The following is a 27,260-nucleotide window of genomic DNA, read 5'->3' on the forward strand; positions in this document are numbered from 1 at the left end:
TAGCCAAACGCTGCCCGTCATAGTTGCACTTTAGACACAGAAAAGTGTTTATTTATAGTTGCACTTTAGACACAGAAAAGTAGGTTATTTGTTTATTTTCCTATTTCCAGTGTGTGTGTGTGTGTGTGTGTGTGTCTATATATATATATATATAAGCCTTGCAAGTGGATCCGCTCGCCTCACGTCTCTGTCACCTCGTTACAATTATTATTAATAATAATAATTGTTATTATTATTATATAATTCCCATAACTTATTAAATAAATAATTCCTGATATAATAAAATAATTAATGTCTAATAAAATAATAAATGTCTTCAATGTATATATTTATCATTCTGGAGCATTATAATATAATATAATATGATATGATATGATATGATATGATATGATATGATATATAATATAATATAATATAATATAATATAATATAGGCTTTAATTTTTGCACATATACAATTATGTATTTAATACGTGAATGGGAATAATGATATATATTCCCAGTTGCATGTCTCTAATTGGTCCTTCTATAATCAAAGTTGACACCTCATGTTCTATTTTTACCAGATAACTCAGTGACCCACCGCCCTCTGGGTCACACTGTAATCTGTTTCTTACAACTACCTTAAACACCTTATGCAACCACAATCCTCCCTTTAACAAAACAACTGTAACCCTCTGAACTGGCTGAGGATAATTACTTCTGTACAATCCTGCTCCACACAACCACACAGCAGCCACTTCATCCCATTTGTCAATTCCAAAAATAAAATGAACTCTGGTGGCCCAAGGGCATGTGTTTAATTATGAAATGATAGAGGATGTCTGTAGACCAAAAGAGTATTGATCTAAAAGAAGTCTTTCCTGAAAAACTCTTTCCTGAAAAATTTATGAAGAAGTGATTAACTATGAAAAAGGCAACCCAGCTCTCTTGAGAAAAGGCAGATAGTGCAGGAACCAGAGGGAGAAATTGCAGCTACCAAAATAACTGTTTGTTAATTTGACTATTAAAGCAATAGGAATGAATCACATGTCCTATTGCTTTGCATAATTTGTGTTATCAGTTATCAGATAAATGTACAAGATGAAACCCAAAGCCTTCAAGTCAAAGGTGTTTAAACAAATTATTAGATTCACTGATTCTAATAGTAGTAAGTAAACGGTAGTAAATACTTTAAACTATCACTGGATTCTGATGTGATGCTCACAGTGACTTGATAGAATTAGAATACAGTGTCCTGACCTGAGATCCATTAATATAATTAGCATCATTTATTTGGAATACAGAAAGACATGAAAACTTTGTACATAATGAATATTAATTATAAAATGGAAATGTTTCTAGAGTTACACATTTGCCATTTGTCACTTTCCCTGGTTTGGAGACATTCTAGGCTGACCAAGTGCATCACAGACCCTTTCATATTCTGTGCCAATTACAGCTCTTATGTAAAGTATCACTTCTGCCTCATCTCACAAATAAGCCTTGAGATAGAAGTCATTTTTTAAATTGGCTGTGGAAATGGAAAATATAAATTTGTTTAATCCTCACAAATAGCTACAAAAGAGGCGAGACTTGCAAGATTAAGACTTCATGTTAAGAAACAGCATCTCAGTGGATGAATATTACTGCCATGTTAAATGATATGCTGCTTCTAAAAATAGTGCATGCAAATCCGACATTCACATCAGACTTTGACCGATAACATTTCCCGGAGCGACTTTCTCAGAACACAGATATTCTAGTGCTCCCCTTTATTTAATCATTTGCCTCAGTGCCAATTATTACCTGGACTTAGCAACAGCTTGACTTCCATGACGGCACAGCTGTCTACATTAACTGACTCCAGATTTTCTTGATTTCTATTTCATTACTGAATAATTTTTCATGCATTAATTATGTAGACATTTGATTTCACAATAATGTGAACTTAAATGCTCTGTCTTTTCTCCCAGTGTGTACAATAGCTGCACACTTTCTGAACACCTTGTTGTTGGGGTTTATTGTATGATGATGGATCATCATCATCATCACCTGTACTGTAAATTACTGTAAATTTGTAAACATGCAATAAACAGATGTTACAAAATAACAGTTTATTCTGTTTACGAATGTAGATTTTTTTTAATTAGCACTTACTTGGAAGGTAATTGTTTGTTACTTAACTTTTATTCTGTATTTAGAAAGATTGTATTGTATTCTATTCTATTCTATTCCTATCTACTTTTGTAATCCTGTTTCTGTGGAGATTTCTGTGGAAACTGTGTATATATATGAATAAACATGGCACAATAATAAAAAAAAAAAACATGGACATCAATCCCAGATTATTGAGCAGCCTACAAAAAAAAAGAAAGAAAGAAAGAAGAAAGAAACAATTAATATGAAGCAAGAAACAATACTGAACTCTGTGAAAATCAAGCTGGAACTTTCCATTCTTAAAGGGCCATACAAACGAGATTTAGTCTGTGAAAGGAGCTGTTCAGTTTGTTGTCCTTAAACCTTGAAAAGAATTAGCATTTTTGAGCCATGGATTCCTTCGAGAATTTTCTATGGGTTTCAAAAAGTCTACATTTATGTAAAATGAGGTCAATGGTTTACATTATTTGAAGAGACTTCCTTGTTTTGTCCTCAGATAACTTTTGTAACAGACTGCAATAATTAATATTTATGAAATATATATAACTATTAACTAATATATATATATATATATATATATATATATACACGAATCATGGTACAAGACAACATCGCTAAAAACCCTTAAGATATTAACTGACGCCTTTGAAACTCTCACTTACAAAACAAAGCTTATTAAAATGGTTCAACCTCAAGCAGCAGTCTTCACTGTGTGCAATTTAAAACAAAATACAGGGCTAGCCTACTGACTTTCTTTTTTCCCGCGTTTTTAAAATAAATTACTTGTGTTTATAATGAATTACCTGTGTTTTTATGTTCGTCACTTTTTTTTGTTTTAAACTGAGACTTAAAATGTAACATTTTTCACTTTTTCCAGCGCCTTCTTTGTAACTTGTCTGCGTGAAAGACCGACGTTTTATTTTGAAATGTGGAATGTGAAAGTAACCTGTGGTTTCCGGCTTCATCTAAGCTACATTGTAAACACACAGCGTCCATTTTCAAACCCGTCCGGAGAAACATTGCACATCAGCGCTGAACATGGGGGCCGTACTTGGGCTTTGTTCCATGGCCAGTTGGGTAAGTTTACATATTAATATACTGATGAACTATAAATAAAATCGTATAGATGTGCGAAGGAAAATAACTATTTGGTTTTTAGCGAGTTTATCATGTGATGCAGATGACATCCGCATAGGGGAAAAAAAAACGAAATAGAAAATGGTGTCTGGGCCCTTCACGATGCTCTTAATTCATAAAACACACTGAATCTTTTGAATATTTACAACGAATAACACACAACAATATATTAATTAATTTCATCATGTTTTGGTTTGATTTAAATCAGTTGTTTTGCTTTTCTAGATGTACAATGTCATGTTGGGTGGTTCCCTTGTTGTGATTAAGCACAAAATGTTTTTGTATTAATACACAACAATTGTGTTGTTATGTTTGGTGTAATTTGTATTACCAAGTGACATTATTACTACTTTTACTCGTAATTGCAGCCAAATAACGTTACTCGTAGATAAACAGTATTTTGTCGGCAATTGTGATCATGACAGCAACTGATGTTTTTTTGGGGGTTAAATGGGACACACTTATGATCTTAAATGGGACACACATAGATGATCTTTCACCATAACATGAGCTTTTCAAAGATCACATGTGTGCTAGGATTTCAGGTGTTGCGACATCAAAACACCGATTAGATGTCAGTTCATGACACAAACACACACACAGGAGAGATTCGGAAACATGGGGCCTGAGGCTATGTAGCAGTATTTACTGATCAATAACACTTAGTAAAATTAACTTTTATTATTTTTTTGTGTTTATTTTTTCCAGATATTATTCAAAAAAATTCAGCTCTGCCATCACTGGAATAAATTACATTTTAAAATATTAATATTAAATATCTAAAATACCTTGATATTAAATGTATTAAAAGAGAAATCCGTTATTTCAAATTGTAATAATTTTTGACAATACTAACTGACTAAATACTGACCAAATAAGTGTAGCCCTGTTGAGCGTAAGAGACCTATTTAAAAAAACAAAACCACAATGACAAAATAAATAAATAAATGAAAATCTTAATGTTCTTAAGGACTCCAATATTTAGTAGTGTGAATATTTTTATAAGATGTTTATCCAGACATTTATTTTAGGAGGGATTTAATGTCTTCTTTAATCACATCTAAACTCTTTTGTTATGTAAAGCCAGACAAATTTAGCCACAAGCTTTGCCTGGTGTTTTACCCTGAGTACAAATGAAGGATGAGGCCTCTTTAATTATTTTTTTAAACACTGATGTGAGTCACTTTGAAGTCATGTTTATGCGTCACCCAGTCCTGCTCGTTTTGAAGAATGAAGCTGTTTATGTCTAGGGATGATAAATCAGCATCATATTGGTAATTGAAAATTGAGATTTTTATTTTATTATATTTTTAATTGCACTTTTCAAAAGCATTAATTGCCCATCTTTCATATGTTACATTATGCTGTTGTAATGGCAAAATGAACTTGTATATAATATTCTGCTTCTTTTTGTTAAAAATGGTATCATTTATCAATTAATAGCCAAAAAATAATTGAAAAAAATCATATTGATTTATTGATATAGTTATCAGTCACAATATCTTGCACAATGCATGCTGAGATAAAATAAAAATAAAAATGACAGCCCTAGGGTCTGAAAAATAAAAAACAATCTTGTGATCTGAAGAGGGAGTTTGTAGCTGAAGTTCAAAATATCTGAAATGGCTTACATCACCTTTAATGTACTTTTTTTTTTCTTCTTCACTGCAGATTCCTTGCCTTTGTGGCAGTGCTCCCTGCCTGCTGTGCAGATGCTGCCCAAGTGGAAACAACTCCACAGTCACTCGGCTGATCTATGCCTTCTTTATGCTGGTGGGTGTGGGCATCGCCTGCATCATGCTCATGCCAGGCATGGAGGAGCATCTGAAGAAGGTGACCCAGCAATCCTGAGCGTTTCTTGGAAATTAAAGTTTTGCATTCGTTTTACAGGGTTGCAGCTGAAGCAATCTGATCATTTATTCTTAACGTCACTGCAGATTCCAGGCTTTTGTGAAGGAGGAATGGGGTCGTCCATCCCGGGAGTCCAAGGTCATGTGAACTGCGATGTGCTGGTGGGCTATAAGTCTGTGTATCGTGTGTGCTTTGGGATGGCTATGTTCTTCCTGCTCTTCTCTCTCATCATGGTAAAGGTCAAGAGCAGCCAGGACCCAAGAGCTGCTGTGCATAACGGGTATGTAGGCGTTGGTGTGACCTAATGGTTAAAGTCTTGACCTGTAACTCGAAGGTTGAAGATCTGAATCCTTATGAGCATTCACAGGTTTAGCTGTGTTTAAAACATGAAAATAATTTCAGAAATGTCTCGTTGAGCTTCTTCTAAATATTCATATATTCTACAGGTTTTGGTTTTTCAAGTTTGTGGCTGCCACTGCTATTACAGTTGGAGCTTTCTTCATTCCTGAAGGCCCTTTTACTACTGGTAAAGTTTTATTTTATTACCTTAAATATGAAATATGCATGCAATTACAATGTAAAGGTGAAAGGAATTGACTTTAAATGGCTGTTTAGCAACTAGCATTAAAAAATAACTGCTGAATGCGTAACATAGTTTTACATTAATTATACATTATACAGTGGAATTTATCATAAAAGATAGCAAAAACAGCACAGTGTTTAGCCATCTTAAGTGATGAGAGAGTGAGATTAGGCAGACTTGAGTTGTTTCTCAAATTTATTTGTGAGGATCTAATGATGATCTTCTGCTGGGTCTCTTCCAGTCTGGTTTTACATAGGCATGGCTGGAGCGTTCTGTTTCATCCTCATCCAGCTGGTGCTCTTGATCGACTTTGCTCATTCTTGGAACGAGTCCTGGGTGGAGAAAATGGAGGAGGGAAACTCTCGCTGCTGGTATGCAGGTATGCATTAAGAGAACTTGATTTGTTCGGTCCCACATAAGAATAAAAAAACTTTTTCCAACAAGCAGCAGTGTAGCACAACAAAAAATATAAATGTAAAAAAAAATGTAAACTACTGTTAGTGGTTGGACCGACTAGTCGACTTCAATGCTCTGCCATGACGCTTTAAGCTTGATGTCGACTAGTCGCTGGTCCTATAGAGGGCGCAACAGGATAAGAAATCATTGAAGGACTTCCACATTTACGCTTCGTTTCCAAACAGTTAAAATGACAAATAAATGCATACTCTGAAAGCGCTCCACAAGACGTGTGATTATTAGTGCTGTCAAATTATTAATCGCGATTAAACTTTTAAATTATAAAAGTTTTTGTTTACATAATATATGTACAGTATGTTTGCTGTTTATATTTATTATGTATATATAAATACACACACATGCATGTATATATTTAAAAAAATATGTTATGTTTATATATTAAATATATTTATTTATAATATAAATTATATGAATATAAATATATACATGTAAATATTTTCAAAATATGTACTGCATGTGTGTGTATTTATATATACATAATAAATATACACAGAACACACAGAAATATTATGCAAACCGCGATTAATCATTTGACAGCACTAGTGATTATATTACTGGATGCTCGAAATTGAACGGGAGAATACACGTTTTAAACGGGTAAGTTAATCGTCGTTCTAATCTAATGCACTGCTGCACTGTAATGCACACACACATAGGCTACAGACAGTAGCTCGTACATCACGCACAGATCACGAGCACACAGAATCATTCAGCGCGGAAATGTATTGTCAACACTGTTTTGTGATTTCTCAATAAAATAGCTTAGAAACTGAAAAGTTCAAGCATATATTTCTTGCTTGATATATTTCTACCTGCCAGGTAGAATTAATTCACACACGCAATCGCTCTCACTAATGCATTCATATGAATGTAATCTTTACTGTGCTACTTTATCTGTATCTGATTTAGAATGAGCAGAAATCTGTGAGAAGACTTCCACATTTACGCTTCGTTTCCAAACAGTTAAAATGACAAATAAATGCATACTCTGAAAGCGCTCCACAAGACGTGTGATTATTAGTGCTGTCAAATTATTAATCGCGATTAAACTTTTAAATTATAAAAGTTTTTGTTTACATAATATATGTACAGTATGTTTGCTGTTTATATTTATTATGTATATATAAATACACACACATGCATGTATATATTTAAAAAAATATGTTATGTTTATATATTAAATATATTTATTTATAATATAAATTATATGAATATAAATATATACATGTAAATATTTTCAAAATATGTACTGCATGTGTGTGTATGTATATTTAGAATGAGCAGAAATCTGTGAGAAATATAACGACCCAAAGACAAAAGAACTGATAAAAAAGCTGTTATAGGAGCAATAGCCATGTGGGCAGCGCTGTGTCATATGCCATAGCTGTGCTCAAGGTGTTTGTCACAGCTCCAGACTTATTTGTTCATTAATGACATCATTAGCGACTAGTCGACTTCGACTCGACTTTCATCACATAAAAGTCGACTTTAAAAAGTCGTTCAACCCCTAACTACTGTTCAAAAGTTTGTACAATTTTTTAAAATGTTTTTGAAAGAAGTCTCTTATGCTCAGCAAGGCTTTTTTTTGCTTAAAAAACAGGAATATTGTGAAATATTATTCCAATTTAAGTTTTCTATTATAATATATTTTAAAATGTCATTTATTCCTTTTAAAATGTCATTGATTTGTATTATTATCAATGTTGAAAACTGTGTTGCTGCTTAAATTTTTTTTGGAAATGTAAATTTTTCTAAGGATTATTTTTTTTGATGAATAGGAAGTTTAAAAGAACAGAATTTATCTGTCACTTTTGATTTTGAATTTGTTGCATCCTTACTCATTAGAAGTTTCTTTCCAGAAAATCTTGCCAATGGTAGTTGGTAGTGCATATCTTTAACATAAATGTCATAAATATAACATATTTAAAGTCATAAATAGAACACATTATTTTTATATTTTAACATATTTATAGAGGTATTGTCCCTATTTTATGTTTAGATACTTCTTACAGTGTATGCAGTCATAAAGAAGATTGACTATTGTTCTAATGTAATTTTTTTTTCTACCATCCATAGCTCTTCTGTCTGCCACAACCATCAACTACGCTCTTTCGCTGGTGTCTCTGGTCTTGTTCTATGTGTATTACACTCACTCTGATGGCTGCACTGAGAACAAAGTCTTCATCAGCATCAACATGCTGCTGTGCGTTGGTGCATCTGTCATGTCCATCTTGCCTAAAATCCAGGTAATGAATACAAAACGTCTGTTTGTATGACTAATATTGAAACTGTGATCATCTCCTATACTTCAGTATTGCTCAAAATTTTGGATCTGTATCATATCAGTTGAGCATCAAGTTGTTTAATTTCTTCTTGTTCTTTTCTTTCCGCTTCTCCTCTAGGAGTCCCAGCCCAGATCTGGTCTCTTGCAGTCCTCCATTGTTACTCTGTACACCATGTATCTGACCTGGTCTGCCATGACCAATGAGCCTGGTAAGGACTGTGAGAGATTTGTTTAAAGGAACATTCTGTTGTTCATGAAATCGGTCTAAAATAATGAAGTTCTTTCCCCTCAAGACCGCAGATGTAACCCTAGCTTGCTTGCCATTATTGGCCTCAACAGCACCACCCCTGCTGGTCAGGACCGTGTTGTTCAGTGGTGGGATGCCCAGGGCATTGTGGGCTTGATCTTGTTCCTGATGTGTGTGCTGTACTCCAGGTAAGAGAGTTTGCTTGTGTTAAAATATATGGTCTGTTTTTGCAGCTATTTTTCAACACAGCAGTCAAATTTGTCTTTTTATTTCCTCAGCATCCGGAACTCCAGCAACACCCAAGTGAACAAACTGACTCTCACCAGCGACGAGTCTGCTTTGATTGAGGATGGTCCCGCTCCAGAGAACTTTGAAGTGGGTGATGACTCCAACCGTGCCGTTGACAATGAGAAGGATGGAGTCACCTACAGCTACTCTTTCTTCCACTTCATGCTTTTCTTGGCTTCCCTGTATATCATGATGACACTGACAAACTGGTACAGGTATGTGCCCATGTGATGATGTATTTGTCAGTTTCATTTCACAATATATTAGTGATCATATTTTAATTTCATTAGGCCAATTTTGTAAGCAGATCAAGAGCTTATTTTCAAAAATTCAAAAGGCATTTAAAATTCATAAAATTACATTTATGAATGCATAAAATTCTGTACATAAAAATATACATACTGAATTGCAATACACCCTTAAAAATAAAGGTTCTTTATTGGCATCAATGGTTCCATAAAGAACCTTTACCATCCGTGGAACCTTTTCATTCCACAAAAGGTTCTTTACAGTGGAAAAAGTTATTTAGGCTACGTTTACACTAGTGCGTTTTCGTTTTAAAACACATAACTTTTGCGACGGTTACGCCTGTCGTTTACACTACTCTGGCGTTTTCGACCCACGAAGATTTTTGAAAACGCTGCAGACCCCGTTTTAGTTTGAAAACTCCAGGGTTGCGCAGTGTAAACAGACCAAAACTGAGACTTTTGAAAACTATGGCGTGGCTGCCCACATTCGCTCTGCGTATCCTTGATGACCGTGTAAACCAGTGGTTCTCAACCTTTTTTTCCACCGGGCCGCACTATGGTCCAAGTGCAAGTCTCGCGGGCCGCACGCATATCATTTACATATTATGTCAGCAATACAAACCAACCTGATTTATATTATTATAGCCTAAATATTATGATATCTAATCGATTATGCATTCGACCGGTCCAAGCACGTAGACGTGTCCACCATCTGAATAGGGATTCTACCTATACATATCTATGATTGTACCTGCATGAATGGTCATGTGACATGCGTTTTCAGTAGTGTGGATGGAGATGGTTTCTGACACGCAGTGAAAACGCCAGTTTGCTCTTAAAAAAAGCCTATTATGCTCTTTTATAAAGTCTTGATTTTGTTTTGGGGGTGTACTAGAACAGGCTCTCATACTAGGTTGTTCGAAAAACACATTATTTTTCACATATTTTACATTATTACAACACCTCTCTCCCCAGTCTGGCATGAACGGCTCGAATAGTTCCTGTATCAGATGAAGGCCCGCCTTCTGAAACATGAAATGTGCTGTGATTGGTTAGCTGGGCCAGTGTGTGTTGTGATTGGCACCTGGTCAGGAAATGTCACGCTCCTTACCATAGCTGCCTGCGCGCTTCAGTGTAAATATTGTGTCAAAATCAAATCAATTTAAACACGATTTAAACCCGGATGATTGTAACCACTCTAAGTTCGTCTGCCTTGGGAAAGCTAGCGTGTCTCCGACATGGTGATAACACTCGTTGCCTTCTCTAGTGCAGCTTAACCAGGTCTCGTCCCTTTCGCCGGGCTTTGTAATATCACAAATCCCGGAAAATATGCATTGTAGTCCAAACGAGTCGTTCGTTGTAGTTTTTAAAAAGTGATTTCTGTTAAGGTGTGCTCTGATTGGCCAGCTCTCCAGTGCGTTGTGATTGGCCGAATGCCTCAAGCGTGTGACGGAAATGTTACGCCCCTTAACATACTGTGATGCCGTCTCCCAGCAGGACGAGACTCAGTCCAGCTGCTCTGCTCGTGCACATTCCATCATCGGTTCTCTTTTAGCAATTCAGTCAATGTACTGAATAACTGAATAACTCGGGATATTGGTTTATTTCGCGTCAGAGGGAGTGTCAGGCACGTTTATAAACTGAATAACTTAAGTAATTTGTGAATTAGTGCATACTGGAGACGCGAACCGTTTCAAACGATTCAGTTCGATTTGGTGAACTGGTTCGACTGGTTCACTAAGAAGATCCGGTTAAATAGAACATTTCGTTCGCGATGCGGACATCACTAGATGAGACAAAACCAATAAAACCCATTACAAATGAGACATTTGTTGCATCCAGTGGGGAAACTCATACGTCATCCGCCCGGAGCTGCTTCCGTGTAGGATTGTTGGCGCAAGCTAAGTGATTATTACGTTTTGAATATGGATATTTTTCTTACAAAAATGCATCGATTCTCTTCAGTTACTCTAAAGCGGTACTAAACTGCAGTGGAAACGCAAACAGAGCCGAGTCGTACCACGCAGTGGAAAAGCGCCATAAGAAAAAATGGTTCTTTTAAGAACTGTTCACTCAAAGGTTCTTTGGGGAACCAAAACTGGTTCTTCTATGGCATTGCTGTGAAAACCCTCCTGTTGGAACCTTTATTTTTAGGAGTGTATTGTCTATTAATAGATTGACATATTACTGTAAGTAACATTATTCAGTATCTACTGACAGTTTTGGGTGATGAATAATGGATGGTAAACAGAAATTTACCACAACGTGTGTGTTTTTTAATATATTTATTATTTATTTTAGATCTGTATAGTCTGTTAATAATAACTGTCCTTTTCTAACTTTTATAAATGTATAACTTTTATAAATGAATATACAGCATGTGTATATATATTAGTGCTGTCAAACGATTAATTGCGATTAATCACATCCAAAATAAACGTTTGTGTATATAAATACAAACACATGCATATTTAAGAAAAATATGTTGTTTTATATGAAATATATTTATATATAATATAAAATATAAGAATATAAATATATAAATGTATATACATGTAAATGTTTTCAAAATATATACTGTATGTGTGTGTATTTATATATACATTATAAATATACACAGCACACATAAATATATTATGTAAACACAAACTTTTATTTTGAATGCGATTAATCATGATTAATCGTTTGACAGCAGTAATATATATTCATATATTCAGCAAGGATACATTAAATTGCTCAAGTGTATCAGGGGAGATATTTTTAATGTTATAAAAAATTTATATTTCAAATAAATGCTGTTCTTTTGGACCTTTCTATTCACCAAAGAATCCTGAAAATAAATAAATAAATAAATAAAATCAATAAACAGCACAACCATTTTTAATATTTATAATAAGAAGTGGTTCTGACCCCAAACTTTTGAACGGTGGTGTATGTATATTTTTAACAATATTTTTTACTAATTCTTTTTAACTAAAATCTTAAATCTGTTCTTAATAAAAACAAATTTAATAAAATAATTTGTATATACAATATCATCTAGTATTTTGTTGTCACTATTTATGTTTAAATGTTTATGGTCAACAGGGTTAACAGATTTATCCTTAAACTCTGAATGAAAAATGTTTTTCTTGTCAATTTTATAGCCCTGACTCCAACTATGAGACTATGACCAGCAAGTGGCCCTCTGTGTGGGTGAAGATCACCTCCACCTGGATCTGCATCTCTCTGTATGTGTGGACTCTGGTGGCTCCACTGGTCCTCATCAACCGTGACTTCGAATGAGAGGACGGATAGAAATGAAAGCTTGCAATTAGAATCCGCCATTACTTATGTGAATATCCACATGTATAGAGATAGGAGGGTCCAAACGTAAATACTTGAGTGTTTTGTTCGTTCAGCTGACACTACATGTTTTTTTTTTTTTTAACCTTGCATGCTTTTATGTAGTGTTTATTTGTTCATATATGAGCTGAAATAAATGAAGAACATGGCTTGGGTTTCCTGTGATGTGAAGTTAATATTTCCTTCAAGAATTTGTTCTTCAAAATTGAGGATAATATAACGCTTGATAACCTCTGTATGGTTTAAAAAATAAAATAAAATATATCTTAAGTTATTTGTGGAGAGTAGTGAAAATGCAGGTCATGTTTTCCCATAAATCGTGACATCCATAGCTTCCTATAGAACGCACATATACAGTAGTGAATTAGCATGTGAAAAATTTACAGGCAACTTAAAATTGTAGATTTTGTCATACTTTTCGCCTCTTGATGATTTGCACCATGAACGTGACTGTAATTTTGACTTAACAGTGCTAACCCTTTTGCAATTTGCACATATTAGTTGTTTGCGCACTATTCATTTTATGCTTGTAGCCAATGTGTGTGTTGAACAATGTTTTGCACTGAATATATTATCCTTTGCTGATAAAACCTGAATAGATGACTTGTTTTGCTTTTTCCCGTTATTGTATCCTATTAAAGGCACACTGGTGGTTCTCTTGATGACCGTTCTCACATTTATTTTTTTAATGTCAGTGTTATTTTTTGCCCTTTGACAAGTGGATTGTAATCACCGAATATGTCATCTTATTAAAGGTTTAAAACCCAGATTATGTTCTCATTGGAGTTTCAAAATATTACCAGTTATTGGTACAGATTTCAAGATTTAATTACGGTTAAATCACAAACTACAAACTAAATTACAAACAATTAATACTGTAAATTAAATCTTGAACCCTCTTGGTACATTCTGGTAGAGTTTTTACATACAGTAGTCAACATTTGAAGTGGATCAAAAAAAAGTTCATCAAAGTTGTCCTAAGACGAACGCATTTTGGTTTTAGGATTTAGGACAACTTTGATGAAAGGTTTTGATCCACTTCAAATGTTGACTACTGTATATAGGCCTACAGTTCTAATTATATTATACAGTTCTAATTATCTAATCAACTTAGTTGTTAGAATATATATAGATAGTATAGTAATGAATGTGCCTATTCTGGCTTAATTGCAAAATGCTCCCCTTTTACTTTTTCGTTTGTGACATTCACAACACAAACTGATTTACTGACATCTTTCCGCGGTTCAAAACCGAGATATTCTATATTTTTAGTTGTACAGTATTTAAAAGTGGAAGAGATTATCGATTCGCGGGGCTTTGCGATCTTTCTCGCTACAATCCAGAAGCTACAAATCGGTATTTATTTCTTTAAATTTCATGATGAAACTGTCAGAATGATTTCTTAATTTTTAAAACTAACAAAGTGAATAGGCTCTATGCACGATCGCTTCCGCATTTGGTCTCAGCCAGCTCAGTTACATCCGGTGCAGCGCCGGAAGCCATTTTCGCTATTGGCAATAACTGAAAAGGTTTACAAGAGCTTCCCCGGATTACCGTGAATGACGTTAATCGTATCGTGAGGAAACCAGCTGTTACACCCAATAGTAAGAAAGAGAAGGGCTTCAAATTATTGACTAACAGACACAGAAAATTGGATTTAAATTTTTTTTTTTTCGGTTCGTTAAAATCATAATATAAACATTTCAACCCAGCCCTATTTAAAAACAAACAACAACAAAAAAACACTAGAATCAATGTTTAAATTCCTTTAATGCTACTGCAAAGCTTTGTATAATAATGGAAAGCTCACGGTAACAAGAATCACTGTATTGTCCAACAATATGGAACTAACCATAAGCCAAAGTCTTCACGTCTATTTACAGTGACATTAGGACATCAGGCAGGCACTTCTATACCATACACATAAAGGATAGCTTTAACATTTTCTGAACGGCTCAATAATAAAACAGGAAAACACGTGCATCACGAAACAGCTGCAGTGTAAACCAGCAACATAACTGCAGCCTAATCTCCTGGTAGAGATTGTGGAAAGGACACTAGCTAGTGAACAGTAACTAGAAGTATCTTGTGTAAGGAAGGAATGTCAAACTCATGGACAGACTACCAAAAAAATTCTGCCAAATAGATATCATCGTTTTGATGAATATTTACAAAAAATGAAAAGGTCTGTTTTCCAGGCTGATTAGCTTTCAGATATCAAGCTGTGGCGTGTCGTCACTGGACAGGTCAGAGTTCAGTTCGCACAGGTAGAACAGCGTGGTCTCGCTCGCCTCCGCCTCAGTGAGCGGCTCCAGACGGATCAGAGAGCTGCGAGGCGTCTCCGTCTCCAGGTCCTTGTCCAACAGGTCTGTGATGTTTTCAGGGCTCTGGGGCAGGATAGGCTGGCACAGGTATTCAGTTGGAGAATCTGGTGGGGCCAGAGGGGTGCATCCATCTATGAAGGCCAGCAGAGGGCAGGTTGTATACTGGATCAGCTGCTTATCTGAATGAAGTAACCAACACGCTAGTAAACAAAGCACAGTGAGGGCACACAAATGACACTGATTTATAAAGGAACATGCAACAATTACCTGTGTTGTCAGGCTCAGGCTTCCCTTTGTGAATGCTATCCTTTGCTTCCGAGACAGCTTCCTGCCAACAGCAAAAGGGAAAAAAAACTGCTTTATCAAAATATGACAATGCAGAATAAAATTAAACAAGCCATCATGGTGAATTACAGCAGCTGAGCGATATATCATTGGAAATTATTTTAAAGCTTTTCAACAAAAAAACTAAACAAAACACATTATGGCTTATGGAATCTCCAAACAAACCTGTATGATATCTGGGTCAATGCTGAACTGTTTTCCATAAAGCATAGCTTGGAAGTCTTCCAGACTGCAGTCAATGCTGTCCAGATAGTCCATCAACTCAACTCTGCAGTGATTTCATTTACAATGAAATGTTCATTAAATATTCTTAAAGCAGAAATGTGTCATTTTTGCACGACTAAAAGTCTCACCAATAAAAAAATAAATCAATAATAAAAAATAAAGAGAAATGCAAAGCCTGAATTTTGTTGAATGGAAGCCTATTTCCACCACATGAAAGAAAAAAAAATCTTGCTTTGACAGACACCAAGTCATAAATATGAGATACTACGTATGAGGGAAAAAAGTCCAAATTATGAGAGAAAAAGTCAGAATTATTTGACAAAAATTTTGAGATGTCATAATTAGGAGATAAAATCAATTATGAAAAAAATAGAGAAAAAAATGTAAAACACTGAAATTAATTCGATTAAAAATCTAAATTATGAGATTGATTATGAGATAAAGTCCAAATTGTGGATTGTGATTTACCTAAACATTTTTTTCTTATGTGGTAGAAACTGGCTTCCATAAATAAGTTCTCAGAGTTTGAATAATAGTTGTTTACTCAATAGCAAGGAACATTTTTTTTTCTCTTGGCAAGTGAGAAGTTCATCAGGATATTAAATCTCAACAGCCTTGTATTGTATATGGGCAACACTGGCCTACTTACTTGCCAAGAAGGTTTATGTTTTGTGAAATGGCTCCATTTTCACTGAGAATGGAGTTCATCAGCTTCACTGGATCCTCTGAACTTAGAGCTGAGGGTTTGTTCAACTGCAGGGTGCTTGATAAAATGTCAGAGATGATTTTGGGTACTGCTTCTTGTTGAGTGGTTGAATTTGTTCCAGTTTCGTTTGTGCTGTCGTTTCTTATAGTCGGGCTGCTTTCACAAGCAACTTCCACAATTTCAGCATCTCTGTAAGAAATCAAGAAAACACAGATCTCATTTCTAATTTTCTGTCAAAACTTTATGCAAAGGAGGTGCAATGGTTTGAATCAAAACCTAAATGCTTACCCTTGGTCAGCTGGTACCGATACGCCATCTGTAAATTCTGCATCTTCTTCTGTGATGTCACAGATGACGACATCTTCAGAAATGTCAGAACTGTTCTTCAATCCATTGAGTCCATTCACTGCAGACTAACAGAGATGAGTCTCTGACAACCAGATCTTCGAGTTTCAATATTAATGAGGAATATCATGTTTATATAAATAAATCGGTCCCCCACCAACGTGAATTTAACTGACGGTGATTCTCACAATTTAAGGTTCCTATCCAGGGGCAGGCCACTTTCACACAAAGTGAACCCGGCCTCAAATCTCATTAAGAGAGAAAAACGCAAGATAATGAATAGCAACATTACATTTACAATATAACTGACAAGAGCACATTTCCTCCTAGTAGCAAGGAGAGACAGAGTGCATGGAACCTAATCACCCCTGGATGGTTTTACACCTACTTTGCTGTGGTCCATAGGTTCCTCGAAGATCTGGTGGATGAATTTAGACTTCTTTCCGTTACTGTTCAGTGTAAGTGGCCTGAAATTAGATAGCAAGTACATATTAATCATAAAAGGTATACATAAGGTACATATTAATAATAGTGTAAAATATATTAATATTTGTTTTTAATTTATAATAATAAAATAAAATTTAATTAAAAAAATATATAAATTATTTCTCTCAAAATTACTGAAAGAATTATTGATGAATCAGAATTGGAACCAGGAAGATACATATTATACATACACATATATATATATATATTTATTTATTTATTTTTTAAATTATACTCATCTTTTATTTAAAATAACTGTTTTCTGTTTTAATATATTTTAAAATGTATTTCATTTCTGTGACGGCAAAGATGAAATTTCAACAGCTATTACTCCAGCCTTCAGCAATTATTCTAATATGCTGATTTGGTGCTCAAGAAACATTTCTTTATCATTATCAAATGTTAAAAACTGTTCAGCTAATTAATATTTTTGTTAACTGTTAATAGTTTTTATTCAGTATTCTTTGATGAATAGAAAGTGATTTATTTGAAACAGATTTTTTTTTTTGTTGTAATAATGTAAAAGTCTTTGCTGTCAAAATTTGGAACGCCAGTAGTGTACTTTTATTAGATGCATGCATACACATACTTTTTAGACTTACCTTTTGCGTTTTAAATTTAACATACGATTGTTCTGAACCAATGTGAAGATGAACTGCACCAGCTGCAGGGAACAATACAAAAAGTGGCATTAACATTCAAACCTTTGCATTAGATCATGCACATTTTATGCTGAAATACAATTGAAATGTCTGCAAAATTGCTATGTGCAAGTAGAACGTACCTCCTTTATGACCTGCTGCTGCTGTGCATGTTTCTGTCTGAGGTCTGACAGCGCTGTCCAAAGAGCTTCATTCTCTCTGAAGAAAAGACAACAGAAAAGAGAATGAAAGTTATACATTTTCTAAAAAGCATGCCATGATGTCAGAGTGTAGTTCTTGGTTGTTGCTAAGATATTCGAAGTGGTTTGTTTAACCATGTTGATACTCGCTGAACAGGGCATTATTAGGTACAACTAGTGATTAGACTGTCTGTTTCCTTAACTTCTGGGTAAATGCACATGGACGAGATTAAATGATACAGGAAAAGGCACAAGTACAAATTAAGCTTCTAATAGAGTATTTCATTACCTTTTCAATGTAGCAAGTCTAGCATCCATGTTTTCTTGCTGCTCATGTACGTTCTGAACGCTTGTCAGAATTGTAGAAAGATCATCTTGCCTTATTTTGCTCTCTTCAGGGCGAGCATGTGACACCTGTATCAAGAAAAATGACAATCATAATGACAATACTTTAAAATAAATGTTCTCTATATATTTTCATTTGCATCTTATTTTCAGGTCTCTACTTTCTAATTTCGTCATTTTTAACAGATTTCAGAGATTTACCTTTCTTTTGATGTTCTCTAGCAGGTCATCTTGCCCATGTTTGAAATATGGATGCTGGAATTCAACTGGTCCATCTCGCTCTTGCTTCACTATGCCCGTGTCAATGTGCATCACCTTGCGAAAACCATCTGTTTGTAAAGGAAAGGAACAAAGTGACAAAGAAACGAACATTGATCTCAAATTGCAGCTGAACAATGAGGAAGGAGGAGAATTTCGGTGGAGCTGTAGAGAAACCACTTACACATGTTGAGCTGTCGGACAAAACTGGCCATGTTGTTGTGCTTGAAAAACTTTGGGAGAATCTCTTTTGCAAACCTTTGTTCATCCAGTACAAGGAAACTGTTCCCTTCCTATAAAAACAAATGAAGAGCCTTTTTAACTAAATAAAACAGACCTGCCATTTTGTATGTTGTTCCTTATTCTGTAGAACACATTCTGTGTGTGTGTGTCTGTGTGTTTTGAGCATTACAGACATGGTCAATATAAATTATTGAAAAAATACATAAAAATGCTATTTTTGTATTTCACAGAGAAATTACAATAAAAAGAATACTATGAAGGTATGGAACAACATTAGGGTGAGGAAATAATAAAAATTGAGTGTACTATTTCCCTGATTACAATATTATAATACATACACACATACAGACATACATACATACATACATACATACACACACACACACACACACACACACACACACACACACACATGCATGTGCAAATCCTCTAAAGAACTAAATAATAATATAACTGTTAAATAAGAAAATAAAATGGAAAAAAATATATATGTTGCAAATCTTAATACTTATATCATAGCACGACATCTATGATCCAACATAATAAACATCTAATCGCATAGGACCCGGATCACAAATATCTGTGTCACTATAAACTAAGCTAGAATGCTAACATTCGGCTCTTTTCTTTCATTTAACGTTACCTGGCTCCAGCAAATAAATTCATTTGTATCCGAATCCTCGACGAGGGTCCAAAGCTTGGTGATAAATCCGGGAACGTTGGAGTTGTGTTTCATTTTGCTGGAGCGAAAATGCAAAGAATAAATAATATGAGTCAGATTTTTTTCTTGGGTTAGACAAAACAGGAGAACCAGTGAAAATAGCAACGCAACTACACAACTTCCTGTAGGATTTGAGAGCGAAAAAATACAAATGCTATTTTTGTATTTCACAGAGAAATTACAATAAAAAGAATACTATGAAGGTATGGAACAACATTAGGGTGAGGAAATAATAAAAATTTGAGTGTACTATTTCCCTGATTACAATATTATAATACATACACACATACAGACATACATACATACACACACACACACACACACACACACACACATGCATGTGCAAATCCTCTAAAGAACTAAATAATAATATAACTGTTAAATAAGAAAATAAAATGGAAAAAAATATATATGTTGCAAATCTTAATACTTATATCATAGCACGACATCTATGATCCAACATAATAAACATCTAATCGCATAGGACCCGGATCACAAATATCTGTGTCACTATAAACTAAGCTAGAATGCTAACATTCGGCTCTTTTCTTTCATTTAACGTTACCTGGCTCCAGCAAATAAATTCATTTGTATCCGAATCCTCGACGAGGGTCCAAAGCTTGGTGATAAATCCGGGAACGTTGGAGTTGTGTTTCATTTTGCTGGAGCGAAAATGCAAAGAATAAATAATATGAGTCAGATTTTTTTCTTGGGTTAGACAAAACAGGAGAACCAGTGAAAATAGCAACGCAACTACACAACTTCCTGTAGGATTTGAGAGCTCTGATTGGTCCGTTGCGGCCTTACGTAAGATTGCTCACGTGTGTTGTCAGCCGTATGTTGGTAGTAGCCAATGAAAACGCTTCGTTGAAGAGAGAGGGACCTGATTGGTCACTTTTCCGCCCCCAAGAGAAATAAAACGACACCAGCGCTCAAAAATGAATTGCGTGTTTTCCCACTGTTAAGCGGCCTTTCCACTGCACACGACATTCGGACACGACTGTCGGAATTCGCCCCCTAGTGGCAGTCGCACGGAAATTTCATTATGATCATACACGGCAACATGGGAGAGAAGCTTATCCTCACGGTCTCAGAAAACCCCATTCTGTATGATACTTCTCTAGAATCATACAGAGACTTTAATAGGAAAAATGAGGCTTAGAAGAGAGTTAGCGAGATTGTCGGTTTATCAGGTGTGTTTTGTTTGCCAAATTTGCTGAATGTATGCAAATCCTTGTCGTGCCTCAATTAGCATCTAGCCTAGTATTCCCATGTATAACAATAAACAGCTATGCATATAGGACAAATGACCGCCAATAATTTTGGAGGGAAAATAAAGACAACATTAAAAATAATAAAATATAAAATTTAAATGAATAATTTATTATTCACCAATAATCATGCATTTTTTAAAAGTTTTAAAACAAAATAAAATGTGATAAACAAAAATCATTATAATTCTCAACTTGCGCACACTGATTTGATTGGACAACTTTGGAATACATCACATCCGGTCTGCGTGTCGCATACGGTGTAGTCGCTCAAGTTCAAATATTTGAACGCATCCGAAGCTCAAATCGGATCCGAAAATTCCGCATTCGCAGATGGTCGGCACCCCACGCAGCCCCTGTACGACTCTCCATTGGAAATGAATGACTTCCGGTCCAACGGCTGTCGTTTGTCGTGTGCAGTGGAAAGGCGGCTTTAGTGTTTTTTGTACGGCTGTCTGTTGCACAAATCGCAACATCAAATCTCACTAAATATAACGTTTTAAAACAAAATTATAATTGATTTAAAGCGTAAATTAGAATATTTTTCGTGAATTATGTCCTATAAAGAAATATAATTGCATCATATTTATGTTATAGCACGTAAATAAACTTAATAAATCTACACTAGCAACATATTCGGATGAAAGTAGATCCACTGGTGTTGATTGTTTGAGGTCTGCGTGGATCGGGAAATGGAAAACGCGGAGTGGAGTTACAGCCGAGTCAGGCTGTGAGTGCAAAATCAGTGTCGCTCCGTTCCACTCATTCGTGATTCTCCATAACGGTCTTTGTGTTTCCTTGTCACCATCAGAGCTTGATGGCTTAGCTGGTTTTGAAACTCTGAAATAAATTCTTTGACGGAGAAGAAACATGTCAACTAACTGGCCAAATTAAGCCTAAAATGTAAGTTATTTTATATTATTTACTAGTGTTGGAACTGTTGTGTAAAAATATACAGTTTACTGAACACGTTTGCTTCGGCCTGCAGCCTTTTGCCAACAGCTGAATCACACCTGTGAAGATATTCATAACAACAGCACTCTTGCTTCTGTGATATTGCTTAATGTTGCCTTTTACATTGTAATGTAATGTAAATAATGCTGTGCCTCAGAAATGTTTCACCGAAAAAAAAAATTTTTCAATAAATAGGCTATTTGTGACATCTTAATGGCAGGTATTGTGACAACATGCCCCATAAAAGATTTTTTTTCTGTAGCCGTTTGACAATACCTCAAAGGATCATCCATCAATTTAATTTTACAAGCTTTACAAATCAAATTTTAAATTGATAAATAGATTGTTTGTGACAGCATGCCTCACAAAACAGTTTTATATTTATATTCTGTAAACTTTATATTCTGTAAAAAATTTTGATGGTAATATTGGTAAAAATATTCAATATCTCTTTTTTTTTTTTCTAGCCACTTGCCAGGGTTTCAAAGGTGCATTCAATAATCAAAATATTTAAAAAAAACATTCATATGAAATGACAAATCCAGTCATTGGTAGTGTAGAAATGCATTTTACATGGAGCAGGTTGCCTCATGGTGGCAGGTTTATATCACATGACCAACCTACTTGCTTTGTCTTGGTTAACCCTCCCGGTATTGGACACTTTTGCTTGTGAAAAAAATTAATTATATGCTGTATTGCAACAGTGTGTTCTATAAATCTGAAACCTTTTGCAAAATGCTGAATCCATGCAGACGAATGTCATATAAATGTCTTTTGGAGTAAAAGTGTGATAACTAACCCCGATCTTCCATTTTAACAGCAGATCCGGTTTGCACGTCATTGCAGATGGAGTTCATACAGTTTGCACAAGTGAGTATTATTAAACTTAAGTATTTTAATATGTCACTTTTCAGTTATTACATCTTTGTCATTGGGTTACATTTTGCAGTTATGATGCTGCTACATTAATATAGTCAAAACACTTGCCAGCAACGTGTGTAATTATGGAGTGAAGGGAAACATCTTTTGAATAACTAATAGGGAATTGAGGATTGAATGAAATTTATGATGCATGTAGTCGTTTGGCCCATATTTATGTCTTGTTAGAACTAGCACTGCCATATTCTAACACTAGAGGTCAGCATTGCACAGCAAATATTAGTAGTGAAATCAATCTGATCTGAAAAGTTCAGATACAGATGATAGCTTGATTATTCTGTCATTACACTTGTCGATGACATTCAGATTGTTCAAGAACAGTACATTAAATAAAAATGCATGCTAAAATGTGGTTGTATAGAGCAGAATGCAAGGCATTGTTGCAAGCAAGGTGTTAAAAGGGCAGCGTTTTTCAACAAACCTAATCACCTGCGAGGGAAAACATGGCGAGTTTAAACTTTTGTCTTCCTCCATGCCCTTGAGTCTGTTGTGAAGAGGATTTTACCCATGCAGCTGCAAAAAAGAGCCGCCTTATGCTGCCCAGCTCTCTCTCCCACACGTACACACATGTGATAGTAATTTCAGATGTTATAAATAACTGATTATTGTGCTTTTTAAATGCTTAGCACTTGATTTAATTTGTTAAGCCAGCTGCAAAACAAATTGCCTTCTGAGAGAAATAAAAGGCTGTATTTAATTAACCAGACCTGATGTTGGACACAGTAACTGTAAGTGGACTAACAACACTGAGACGAACATTAAGGTGAGCGTAACAGAGAATGAACTTGACAGGCCCGACTAATGAGAGCAGACAGTAATATTCACATCAAACGATTACATCAAAGAGTCTTTCCTAATAGCCATAATTAGAACATTCTTTGATTCTTGGTAAAGAGAGATTATGGAGATGGCAAAAATCAGTGTGAATTATAGTTAGACAAGTGATAGGAAAGTCACTACTGCCTAGTATATAGAAAAATTGCAATGAACACTCCTTTCTTTCTTTCGTTCTATTTTTTTTTATAATGCCAAACAGATTATATCATAATGACCTTAAGTGAAGTGTTATCAAAAAAAAAAGAAAAAAGATATAAATATATGGATAAATGGGTTTTGGATTTATATAATAAATGTTTTAGTGGATTAGAAACTACTAGATCAGTGCAATTTACTTTAAAGTTGAAGCTATAAGAGAGTAACCAAAAAGATTAGAAAAAATAATTATTTATAAAACAACATATTGAGCAGTATGCAAGGCATTGTTGCAAGCAAGGGGTTAAAAGGGCAGCGTTTTTCAACAAACCTAATCACCTGCGAGGGAAAACATGGCGAGTTTAAACTTTTGTCTTCCTCCATGCCCTTGAGTCTGTTGTGAAGAGGATTTTACCCATGCAGCTGCAAAAAAGAGCCGCCTTATGCTGCCCAGCTCTCTCTCCCACACGTACACACATGTGATAGTAATTTCAGATGTTATAAATAACTGATTATTGTGCTTTTTAAATGCTTAGCACTTGATTTAATTTGTTAAGCCAGCTGCAAAACAAATTGCCTTCTGAGAGAAATAAAAGGCTGTATTTAATTAACCAGACCTGATGTTGGACACAGTAACTGTAAGTGGACTAACAACACTGAGACGAACATTAAGGTGAGCGTAACAGAGAATGAACTTGACAGGCCCGACTAATGAGAGCAGACAGTAATATTCACATCAAACGATTACATCAAAGAGTCTTTCCTAATAGCCATAATTAGAACATTCTTTGATTCTTGGTAAAGAGAGATTATGGAGATGGCAAAAATCAGTGTGAATTATAGTTAGACAAGTGATAGGAAAGTCACTACTGCCTAGTATATAGAAAAATTGCAATGAACACTCCTTTCTTTCTTTCGTTCTATTTTTTTTTATAATGCCAAACAGATTATATCATAATGACCTTAAGTGAAGTGTTATCAAAAAAAAAAGAAAAAAGATATAAATATATGGATAAATGGGTTTTGAATTTTATCTGATAATAAGTATGGTCATTTATATAATAAATGTTTTAGTGGATTAGAAACTACTAGATCAGTGCAATTTACTTTAAAGTTGAAGCTATAAGAGAGTAACCAAAAAGATTAGAAAAAATAATTATTTATAAAACAACATATTGTTATAAAACACCATTTTTACATATTTAAACAATTAATTTTTTTATTTTTTTATTTTTTGCACACAATCCCGCTATTGGTTGAGCCACTGTTGTTGTGTCAGTCTGGTCGGGATACTCAAACATAACAATGTTTTTTATAGCACCAGAAGGGTTTATTAATAATCATACATCAATAGTAATCTTCGATAGGTGATAATGTTACAGCATTCAAAGTGAAGCCTTTTAAAAACATTGGAAACGGCACATTATGTTAGATATTTTGTCGTGTGCAAACACATAGCATGTACAATTGCAAAATTATGCAGAATTGCACAAATGTAAGGTTCATGGCACGCTCATAATGTAAACAAACAAACAATCAAAAACAAATAACAGATGTAGGAGTCACCCGAGGTTGACTGACACACTTTTTCATCGAACCCGTTTGCTTGGACAGGCTTGATGTCTTCAGGTAGGTACTGGTTGGGAAGCAGTACACTCACTCTCCCTTGCCCTCTCTTTTTGTCTTTGATTTTCTTTTGTTTTTTTTCCAGCAGAGTTGGACCAAAAAGGCCTGGAAGGAATTGATATTTTCCATTGGATGTAGAACTTGGACCTCTGTTTTATAGTTGTTGTTCCCTCTCATTATTTGATTAATCCTGAAGTCTAAGAGAACCGAAATGAAACGGAGAAAAATATATTAGTGCTGAGCTCAGCAGATTTATTTTTTACCTAATGAATAGATAAGTTTGGATTATGCCTCACAAAGCTGCCAAGGAGACCATTTTTATTGCTGTTCGAAACATCTTTGATTAAGTGAAGCTGAGTGGTTATGCCTCTCTGTATTAATTGGTGCAGTATTTCCATATTCCACCACACAAATTGAAATCAAATGATCTCATCATGCAGCTAGTTGCTGTTTTAGAGCCAATGTTTTAAACTGCAACAATAAAGCACACCTTACCAGTTGGATGTCAGGGAGAAAAACTTTTTTTCTTCACTTTGAGGAAGTTCTTTTTAAAGAGAACATAAAATCCATTTCTTTTCTTTCAGCTCGGTGAGACTTGGAAATGGTTATAGACGATATACTAGCCAGAGGCAGTAAAAGGTATGTTTTCACATTTAGCCTCAACATCAAGGAGTCTTAGGTTGGAGAGGAGACGTCGCCACGTATGACCTCACGAAGCTCAGAATCAAAAGTTAAATTAGGTGAAGAAATAGTTTTTCTCCATTTACCACACAAATTGAAATCAAATGATCTCATCATGCAGCTAGTTGCTGTTTTAGAGCCAATGTTTTAAACTGCAACAATAAAGCACACCTTACCAGTTGGATGTCAGGGAGAAAAACTTTTTTTCTTCACTTTGAGGAAGTTCTTTTTAAAGAGAACATAAAATCCATTTCTTTTCTTTCAGCTCGGTGAGACTTGGAAATGGTTATAGACGATATACTAGCCAGAGGCAGTAAAAGGTATGTTTTCACATTTAGCCTCAACATCAAGGAGTCTTAGGTTGGAGAGGAGACGTCGCCACGTATGACCTCACGAAGCTCAGAATCAAAAGTTAAATTAGGTGAAGAAATAGTTTTTCTCCATTTTACAAATAAGAGAGGTTTTAATGACAAAAGCATTTTCATTATCATACACTCTACTATGTGTAATTGTTGATTGAATGGATAAATAATTCAATAATGCAAAAGAAAAAAAAATAGGGCTATATGCATTAATTTTTTAGTGTTATAAAATGGAATATGGAAATATAGTGACATTGAATGGTGCTTTTTGTAATGTTATTCTGATAAGCAATTGATTTTTAATCATTTGACAGTATTAGTACAATACATTGAACACCAAAAGGTGTGATATCTCACGATAAATATGATGTTAGTCTTTTTCCAGTGCATCCAGCTCTCCTGCAACCTCATTAACGCATTAGTCACTATCGAAGAGGGGAAGACGTTCACATCTGGCCTTTGTTTCTTCAGTTTTGTAGGCTCATTACATAACTTGAAGCCTTTCAGGCCTTTGTTTGAAATCTCTAAACTTTTACAATTTGTACGCCTGACAATCCTGGTTTCCATTTAAATAGCTTCACTTCTCTCAATGTCTTTTCTGATTCACCTCCATGATAATGAAGCAATTTAGTCAGCATGTATTCTGTTTTCACTCCATCGGGGGTTATCATAGCATGCCAAGTGTCATAAAAGTAAAGAGATAAATAATGCAGCCAAGCTCTCAGAACCACCTGGCATGTACATTTATATGCTTCAGTATTAACATTTTTTTTGTGCTTTATTGCTCAGAAAATGCTTAGCGCTGTGTCATTAGGCCATGGGGATGTGATTGCCTGTATTCTGCAGTTTCACATGACCAAGGTGGAATTCCATTGTGAGCAGAAATTAGGATATCGTCACAGGTATTACAAAAACGACAGGGCTAGTCGTTCAGATAAGCAAAATCTTTGTTCTAAAACCTTGTGAGTTGTATGCAAGACAAGCATTTTAAAGCTTTTAATTTTAATGCACTCCTGAT

The 27,260-nt window shown here is 34.9% G+C and overlaps 2 protein-coding genes and 1 long non-coding RNA gene across 6 annotated transcripts; 2 read left to right on the forward strand and 1 right to left on the reverse strand.

Moving 5' to 3' along the window:
* Window positions 1–3,112: 3,112 nt before the first annotated feature.
* Window positions 3,113–13,365, forward strand: LOC107727646 (serine incorporator 1-like). 2 transcript variants are annotated; one of them, XM_016537590.1, is made up of 10 exons: window positions 3,113–3,215; window positions 4,947–5,108; window positions 5,213–5,406; window positions 5,573–5,652; window positions 5,951–6,088; window positions 8,263–8,432; window positions 8,589–8,679; window positions 8,749–8,905; window positions 8,996–9,220; window positions 12,400–13,365. In XM_016537590.1, the coding sequence occupies exons 1-10, from the start codon at window positions 3,177–3,179 to the stop codon at window positions 12,536–12,538; spliced, it is 1,395 nt and encodes a 464-aa protein (XP_016393076.1). In that variant the 5' UTR covers window positions 3,113–3,176; the 3' UTR covers window positions 12,539–13,365. The 2 variants fall into 2 exon arrangements, with proteins under 2 accessions (XP_016393076.1, XP_016393077.1); XM_016537591.1 differs by having other exon boundaries at window positions 8,764–8,905.
* A 966-nt stretch (window positions 13,366–14,331) lies between these two features.
* Window positions 14,332–20,212, reverse strand: LOC107727660 (heat shock factor protein 2-like). Of its 3 annotated transcripts, none has more exons than XM_016537609.1 (12): window positions 20,003–20,212; window positions 18,658–18,766; window positions 18,417–18,544; window positions 18,160–18,284; window positions 17,814–17,889; window positions 17,632–17,693; window positions 16,932–17,010; window positions 16,487–16,611; window positions 16,142–16,387; window positions 15,433–15,535; window positions 15,190–15,250; window positions 14,332–15,101 (listed from the first exon to the last, which is right to left on the reverse strand). In XM_016537609.1, the coding sequence occupies exons 1-12, from the start codon at window positions 20,093–20,095 to the stop codon at window positions 14,809–14,811; spliced, it is 1,500 nt and encodes a 499-aa protein (XP_016393095.1). In that variant the 5' UTR covers window positions 20,096–20,212; the 3' UTR covers window positions 14,332–14,808. The 3 variants fall into 3 exon arrangements, with proteins under 3 accessions (XP_016393095.1, XP_016393094.1, XP_016393096.1); XM_016537608.1 differs by lacking the exon at window positions 20,003–20,212 and adding an exon at window positions 19,360–19,556; XM_016537610.1 differs by lacking the exon at window positions 20,003–20,212 and adding an exon at window positions 19,229–19,327.
* A 1,209-nt stretch (window positions 20,213–21,421) lies between these two features.
* On the forward strand, window positions 21,422–25,839 carry LOC107727584 (uncharacterized). Its single transcript, XR_001638373.1, has 3 exons — window positions 21,422–21,611; window positions 22,483–22,532; window positions 25,784–25,839. It is a non-coding gene; the product is annotated as an uncharacterized LOC107727584 (long non-coding RNA).
* The last annotated feature ends 1,421 nt before the right edge of the window (window positions 25,840–27,260 follow it).

Source organism: Sinocyclocheilus rhinocerous, unplaced genomic scaffold, assembly GCF_001515625.1.
Source record: "Sinocyclocheilus rhinocerous isolate Xijiao unplaced genomic scaffold, SAMN03320098_v1.1 scaffold185, whole genome shotgun sequence".
Classification (NCBI taxonomy): domain Eukaryota; kingdom Metazoa; phylum Chordata; class Actinopteri; order Cypriniformes; family Cyprinidae; genus Sinocyclocheilus; species Sinocyclocheilus rhinocerous.

Excerpts from the sequence above, each read along its gene's own strand:
- LOC107727660 (XM_016537609.1), bottom strand. The coding sequence starts at position 20,095 with ATGAAACACAACTCCAACGTTCCCGGATTTATCACCAAGCTTTGGACC. Across the intron at positions 16,388-16,486 it reads TCGGTACCAGCTGACCAAGG|AGATGCTGAAATTGTGGAAG; the intron begins GTAAGCATTTAG and ends GATTTCTTACAG. Across the intron at positions 15,102-15,189 it reads GCCTGAGCCTGACAACACAG|ATAAGCAGCTGATCCAGTAT; the intron begins GTAATTGTTGCA and ends TACTTCATTCAG.
- LOC107727646 (XM_016537590.1), top strand. The coding sequence starts at position 3,177 with ATGGGGGCCGTACTTGGGCTTTGTTCCATGGCCAGTTGG. Across the intron at positions 5,653-5,950 it reads TGAAGGCCCTTTTACTACTG|TCTGGTTTTACATAGGCATG; the intron begins GTAAAGTTTTAT and ends GGTCTCTTCCAG. Across the intron at positions 8,680-8,748 it reads TGCCATGACCAATGAGCCTG|TTCTTTCCCCTCAAGACCGC; the intron begins GTAAGGACTGTG and ends AAAATAATGAAG.